This window comes from Myotis yumanensis, unplaced genomic scaffold (assembly GCF_028538775.1).
Source record: "Myotis yumanensis isolate MYYU_CA2020_CCGP unplaced genomic scaffold, mMyoYum1.0.hap1 SCAF_20, whole genome shotgun sequence".
Taxonomy (NCBI): Eukaryota; Metazoa; Chordata; class Mammalia; order Chiroptera; family Vespertilionidae; genus Myotis; species Myotis yumanensis.
The window spans coordinates 2,172,546-2,180,000 of NW_027223771.1; the positions used below are offsets into that span (position 1 = coordinate 2,172,546).

Here is a 7,455-nt window from a genome sequence, read left to right on the forward strand (position 1 = left end):
GTGGCCCCGCCCTAGGGAACGCCCACATCCACGCCCCTCGCCCCGTCGCCCCGCCCCCTGTCTCGCCTGCGGACAGACTTGGCGGCGCCGCCCCGCCAGTGCCTCAGCCCCCACGAGCCCGGGCGGGCGGGGTTGCGGGGGGGGGGGGGCGGAGGGCGGGATTATTTAGGGGGCGGGGGTCGTGGTGACGGCATCAGACCGCGCGGCGTTAGGGCCCGGAGGCTGGCTGCACCTCTGCGGGTGAGTGGGGGCCGGGAGGGGGGGATGCAGGGTAAGGACGGGGCGGGCGGGAGGCGCGCTCGCCCCCTGCGCAGGCCGGCGGGGCGCACTGGGAGCCGCCACCCTGCGGAGCCCATCCTGGCTGACCAGCCTCCGGAGGGCTCTTGCCGGGGCGCGCGGCCCCCCTTCCTTACGTCCGGGGCCGGAGGCCGACACCCCGGGCCTGGCCGCGGGGAGGGGGCGCCCGGCTGCCAGCGTCGCCTCTGCATCTCTGACCGCTTTTCCGAACTTCCCCGGCCTCCGGCGCCCGCCCCCTGCGCGCTCCCGCCCGCCCCGGCGCACGGTTCTGGGAGCCTTTGGGGCGCGGAGAAGCGGGACCGCCAGGGGCTGGAAAAGTTCAGGGTGAGCGGGGCGGGGGCCGCTGTGTCCCCGGCGCCGGACACCCCGCGGGGACGGAATGGTTTCGGGAACAAAAACCGTTACCGGCGCTGAGAGAAGTGGATTATAGGCGCGTCAACCTCACGGGGCGCACCGCACACCTGGATGGGTGCACGCAGCCTGGCCCACGGGCCTGCACAGCGTGACACGGAACAAAACACGAGATAAGCCCTGGCTGGTGTGGTTCAGTGGGTAGAGCGTCCGCCTGCGAACTGAAGGGCCCCGGGTTGGAGTCCGGTCAAGGGCACGCACCTCGGTTGCAGGTTCCCAGGTCCTAGTTCGGGGTGCGTGCAGGAGGCAACCAATGGACGTCTCTCACATCGATGTTCCTCTCTGGCTCTCCCGCTCCCTTCCACTCTCTCTAAAAATCAATGGGAAAATATCCTTGGGGGTGAGGATTGACAAAAAACAAAAAAAGCAAAAACGAGATAAAACCAAGCTCTGGAGAAAATGGTTCAATCAGGAGACGCGGGACTGTTTCACAGCCAACTTTTTAAAAAAAAACAAGTAGAAACGGTACACTCTAACAATAACGATGAAAAGTGCAGCTAGTGAATGAACAAAGCGTCACGTAGGCGTTTGTCGTGACCAGGACTGTGCGGTCCTGTATGCGGTGCATCTTCTGTGCCTGGCGGCGCAGGAGGCTCACTTCCCCCAGCATCACCGCCGCGGGAGCGGTGCGTGCGGTGAAGCCGCTGTGATCTTGGCTGGGGAAGGTCTTGCCTTCAGTTTGTGGGGAAAAAAGAAAAGAAAAAGCAACACCTGTGAAGCGCAATAAAGCAAAGCCCAATAAAGGAGGTAAACCTGTGATCAATAAAGTGAGTCAGGGGCCGGCGGGCGGGGAGGACTGTGATGAGGGAGGAGGACGATGGGGAAGTTCCTTGGATAAATGTTAGGCGTCACTATTGGGCAGCAGTCGGGGGACAGGGGTCCCTGCCTCCCAGCTCCCAGCCTGGGAGGTGCGGGGAGACCAGCGCTGAGGGGGGCGGCGGGGGCCTCAGCTGGAGGCTGTGGAGGCGGAGGCAGTGGGGCAGAGGAAGGTGAGGACAGGATGGGTACCTGCCAGTGGTCCAAGTAGGAAGGGCCTGTGAAGTTTATTTTCTCTGTGAAGGTTAGAATCTCAAGGGCCATTGGGAGCCTCTTTTCGGGCCAGTTTAAGATGGTGTTTGCATTTTTTGTTTTTTTTAATATATATATTTTTTATTGATTTCAGAGAGGAAGGGAGAGGGAGATAGAAACATCAGTGATGAGAGAGAATCATGGATCGGCTGCCTTCTGCAAGCCCCACACTGGGGATCGAGCCTGAAACCTGGGCTCGATGGGGAATCATACCGTGACCTCCTGGTTCATAGGTCGATGCTCAACCACTGAGCCACACCGGCTAGGCAAGAATTTTCATTTTTTTAAAAATATATACTTTTTTATTGATTTCAGAGAGGAAGGAAGAGAGAGAGAGAGATGGAAACATTAATGATGAGAGAGAATCATGGATTGGCTGCCTCCTGCAAGTCCCCCACTGGGGATCAAGCCCACAACCTGGGCTTGTGCCCTTGACTGGAATCGAACCTGGGACCTTTCAGTTCGCAGGCTGATGCTCTATCCACTGAGCCAAACAGGCTAGGGCAAGAGTTTGCATTTTTGAAAGATGCTCCAGTTGCCCTGTAGGAGGAGCAGGGACACACCCCCTAGGGCAGCGGTTCTCAACCTGTGGGTCGCGACCCCTTTGGCGGTCGAACGACCCTTTCACAGGGGTCACCTAAATACATCCTGCATATCAGATATTTACGATTCATCACAGTAGCAACATTACAGTTATGAAGTAGCAACGAAAATCATTTTATGGTTGGGGGTCACCACAACATGAGGAACTGTATGAAAGGGTCCCGGATTTAGGAAGGTTGAGAACCACTGCTCTAGGGGCTGGGAAAAGTCACCCTGTCAGGCCACCAGCGGCCGGGACTAGGCCTTTGGCACAGGCTGAGGAGACGCAGGTGAACATGAGACACACGGTCACGGCCCCCACTCTAGCTATGGTTTCACTTTCCACGTTTTCAGCTACCCCCGGTTAACTGTGGGCGCAAATATTAAATGGAAAATTCCAGAAATAATTCGTAAGTTTTCATGTGTGCCAAGTAGTGCCATGAAATCTCGCGATGCCTTGCTTCCTCCTGCCCTGGAAGGGAATGAGTTTGTAAAAAATGCAACACCTGTGCCTCAGTGGATAGCGCGATGGCCTGCGGACTGAAAGGTCCCGGGTTCGATTCCGGTCGAGGGCACGTACCTCGGTTGCAGGCTTCTCCAAGGCCCGGACCCTGGTCAGGGCACGTTCAGGAGGCAACCAATGGATGTGTTTCTCCCTGTCTTTCCCTCTCTCTTCCACTCTCCCTAAAAATCAATGGAAACATATATTCGGGTGAGGATTGACAACAAAAAAATTGAAATAGAAAAGCAAGCAACACCTGTGAGGCGCAGTAAAGTGGCAAATTGCCCGCACGTGGCCGGCGCTCCCCGTAGAGCCAGTATCAGGCTGCCTGCGTTCAGGCCTCCCTCACTTAACAATGGCCCACAGCGATGCTGGCCTTTCGGATCTGGCAGGGAGAAGCCGGGAGGGAAGTGTTCCGTTCAGTGAACAGGGGAATTACCTGCTTCACCAGGACAGGGAAAACATGTCTGATTACTTGGCTGGGAAGATCTGCAGTAAGATCGAATCTTCTGTGAAATTGTGGAGGAAAAAGAACTTTTCAGTCGCGCCTCAAACTGCAGAAGTTATGGCCCTCGCGTGTGATGAGTGTTGGTTACGATGGAAAAGGCATGACGTGTGTGGGTGGGAGACACGGACAGAAAGCACGTTCCCACTGACCTTCCCGCTGACGGCAGCGTGCTGGGCCATAAAGCATTGAGCTTCTGCGAGGACTTCAACCAGGGCCCCCTGAAACGAACGAGTGGCTACATTCACATCACTTTTCTTGTGATAATTGTTTTTGTTTTTTTTTTAAATATATTGATCTTTTACAGAGAGGAAGGGAGAGAGATAGAGAGTTAGAAACATCGATCAGCTGCCTCCTGCACGCCCCCCACTGGGGATGTGCCCGCAACCAAGGCACATGCCCTTGACCGGAATCGAACCTGGGACCCTTCAGTCCGCAGGCTGACGCTCTATCCACTGAGCCAAACTGGTTTCGGCTAATTGTTTATTTCTTTTTTAAAGTATATTTTTATTGATGTCAGACAGGAAGGGAGAAGGAGAGAGAGAGAGAGATAGAAACGTCAATGATGAGAGAATCACTGATCGGCTGCCTCCTGCACGCCCCGAACTGGGGATCGAGCCTCCAACCCAGGCATGTGCCCTTGACCGGAATCGAACCCGGCACCCTTCAGTCTGCAGGCCGACGCTCTATCAACGGAGCCAACCCAGCCAGGGCTATAATTGCATATTTCATTGTTAGGTATTGTTGCTGATCTCTTACTGTGCTTAAGTTATAAATTACACTTTATCATAGGTATGTAAGAGAGAGAGAGAGTTTGGTACTATCCTCAGGGTAGGGGGGTCTTGGAACAATCTGTTGACTTTTTAAAAATATATATATATTTTTATTGATTTCAGAGAGGAAGGGAGAGGGAGAGAGAAACATCAATAATGAGAGAGAATCATTGATTGGCTGCCTCCACATGACCTCCACCAGGGATCAAGCCTGCAACACGGCATGAGCCCTGACCGAGAATCGAACCGTGACCTCCTGGTTCATAGGTCGATGCTCAACCACTGACTCTTTTGAAGAAGGTGGAGCAGGTGGGGTGTGAGGTGAGAAGGCAGAGACTGGAAACCTCAGTGTGCGTGCTTGTGTGCGTGTGTGTGTGTGTGTGTGTGTGTGTGCGCGCGCGTGCGCGTGTATGTGTGTGCGTGTTTTCTAGGAGGTTGGCACAGGGGAAGGTGCCGCTGGAACACAAGCGCTTGGGGGCAGGTGGCGGAGTTAGGGCCTTGCTTGCAGTGATGAGAGTCGGGACTTACTGTGTGGGGCTGCAGGTGTCCCTGGCAGCATTTGGGCCCCCGGCTGGGGCACAGAGGATGCTCTGAACTTTGACCTCCCTCCCCTCCATCCCTCCCAGGTCAGGAGCCGCAGGGTCTGGCTCAGGTCCCCTGCTGGGGGAGCCCAGCCCCTGGGGCACAGGTGCTGACCGGGGGCCTCTTCCTCTCCCCAGGCCCGCCTGGAGCAGCCCGCCCGCCCTCACCATGGGGCTGGAGGCCCAGAGGCTGCCAGGGGCCGAGGCGGCCCCCGTGAGGGTGGCCCTGCGAGTCCGCCCGCTGCTGCCCAAGGAGCTGCTGCACGGGCACCAGAGCTGCCTGCGGGTGGAGCCGGAGCGCGGCCGGGTCACCCTGGGCCGCGACCGCAGCTTCGGCTTCCACGTGGTGCTGGACGAGGCCGCCGGGCAGGAGGCCGTGTACCAGGCCTGTGTGCAGCCCCTGCTGGAGGCCTTCTTCGAGGGCTTCAATGCCACCGTCTTCGCCTACGGTCAGACGGGCTCCGGGAAGACCTACACCATGGGGGAGGCCAGTGTGGGTGAGTGGCCTGCCTGTGGGGGTGGCGTGGGGGGGGAGCGCTCAGTGGCTCCCGAGTTGGGTCCCCTGCCTCTTGCTGCTGCTCCCTGTCGGAGGTGGGGCCTGGGAGGGAGAGGAATGTCCTGAGCAGGTCTGCAGCCCAGGGTGGGGCCAGCTGTGTGGGGGGCTGGGCAGGGCGGGACGGATGGGCCTGGGAGGCGAGTGGCCTCCTTAGCTCCATAGGGATGGGGCCAGGCCGGCTGGTTCTGGGGCCGCAGGGGGAGCTGGCCTGTCTCTGCAGGGTGTCCGGCTGGCTGGCGAGGGGGAGGAGTCTGTGTGCTGGTCGGGGTGGTCGGGGTGGGGACTGTCCTGGAAGAGATACAGCCCCGGCTGGTTCCAGGAGGCGCTAGAGCAGATTTGGGGAGAGATACTTCAGGCCAATGAAGGGAACTGCCCCATTTTTTTTAATCAAATATATTTTATTGATTTTTTTACAGAGAGGAAGGGAGAGGGATAGAGAGTTAGAAACATCGACGAGAGAGAAACATCGATCAGCTGCCTCCTGCACACTCCCCACTGGGGATGTGCCCGCAACCAAGGTACATGCCCTTGACCGGAATCGAACCCGGGACCCTTGAGTCCGCAGGCCGATGCTCTATCCACTGAGCCAAACCGGTTAGCGCCCCATTTTAAATCGATTTTTTGATTGATTTCAGAGAGGAAGGGAGAGAGAGAGAAACATCAATGATGAGAGAGAATCATTCATTGGCTGCCTTCTGCACACCCCCTTCTGGGGATCGAGCCTGCAACCTGGGCATGTGCCCTTGACCGGAATCCAACCTGGGACCCTTCAGTCCGCAGGCTGACGCTCTATCCCCTGAGCCAAACCAGCCAGGGCCGGAACTGCCCCATTTTAGGTCGTACACATGTTTTCTCTTCGGTTATATAAGTATATGTTTGTCATAAAAAAATTAGGAAAGTTCAGAAAAACACACAAAAATAACACTGCCTTTCAGAAATCACGCATCCTGTAAGGGTTCCAGTTTCTTTCTCTTCGGAACTATCCTTTTAAAGAAAACGGCATTACGTTGTACCCAGTCTTTGACATCCTGTTTTATTTTCTTAACAAATATCATGAGCAGGTCTTTACCTCATTAAGTATTTTTCAATCTGATTTTTTTCATGGCTGCCTGGCATTCCATTGTGACTACAAGGTAAGGTAATTTATGTAACCAGAGCCCCTGTGGATCTTGAAATGGACGCTTCGGATGTTTGCTTTTTTTTTTTCTTCTTTTTTTAAGTTATGAAGACGATTGCTGCTCTGAACACCCTCTTATTACTTTGGGATAAATGTAGGAGGTACTTTAGGTAACTGAGCATAGACTGTGGTAATGAGCTCCCTGTCCCAGGGGGTAATCAAGCAAGGGTGTGTGGTGACCTGGCAGGAATGTAGGGGGCGGTGCTTATGTCATGAAAGGGGTTGGCTCACCCCTGAGAGGTCGCTTCCAACTCTGAAATTTGATGGTTCCGCCTGACCACCCCGGCGCTCGGCCTGGCCCCGGCTGCCGCCTTCTCCACCTGGAGCCCCATCCTCCAGCCGCTGGCGGGGCACGGGGGGGGGGGGGGGGGGGGGGCGGGTGGGGGGGTGGAGAGCCTCGGAGACCCAGCTGGCGGCACGTGGCAGGAGGCCCCACGTGTCTCCCCAGCCTCCCTCCACGAGGACCAGCAGGGCATCATCCCGCGGGTCATGGCCGAGGCCTTCAAGCTCATCGATGAGAACGACCTGCTGGACTGTCTGGTGCACGTGTCCTACCTGGAAGTGTACAAGGAGGAGTTCCGGGACCTGCTGGAGGTGGGCACCGCCAGCCGCGACATCCAGCTCCGCGAGGACGAGCGTGGGAACGTCGGTGAGGAAACCCCGGGTCCCTGGCTGGGCGGGGGCGCCTGGCTGGCGGGGAAACCCACGCTCTGGAAAGTCCTGCTTTGGTTTCTTCTGTCTGCACCGGCTTTGAGATGGGCACGGGGGACGCTGGAGCCCGCCAGCCCAAACCAAGATGGGCAGGAGCCCCGGGCATGGGGAGGGGCCCCTGGATCGGGGAGGGCTGGCGGGGTGCCCCTGCCCCGCGCTCACGCCCCGTGCGCCCGCAGTGCTGTGCGGGGTGAAGGAGGTGGACGTGGAGGGCCTGGACGAGGTGCTGAGCGTCCTGGAGATGGGCAACGCGGCGCGGCACACGGGGGCCACGCACCTCAACCGCCTGTCC

At 57.5% G+C, this 7,455-nt stretch overlaps 1 protein-coding gene across 1 annotated transcript in view; it reads left to right on the forward strand.

Moving 5' to 3' along the window:
* The first annotated feature begins 216 nt into the window (after positions 1-216).
* Positions 217-7,455, forward strand: part of KIF7 (kinesin family member 7) — a 27,483-nt gene continuing 20,244 nt past the window's right edge. The window contains exons 1-4 of the mRNA XM_070400552.1: positions 217-240; positions 4,858-5,216; positions 6,901-7,101; positions 7,343-7,455. The exon at positions 7,343-7,455 is cut by the window's right edge and continues 281 nt beyond it. Of these exons, the coding sequence (XP_070256653.1) occupies positions 4,889-5,216; positions 6,901-7,101; positions 7,343-7,455 (642 nt within the window). The 5' untranslated portion in view covers positions 217-240; positions 4,858-4,888. The remainder of the gene's footprint in view (positions 241-4,857; positions 5,217-6,900; positions 7,102-7,342) is intronic.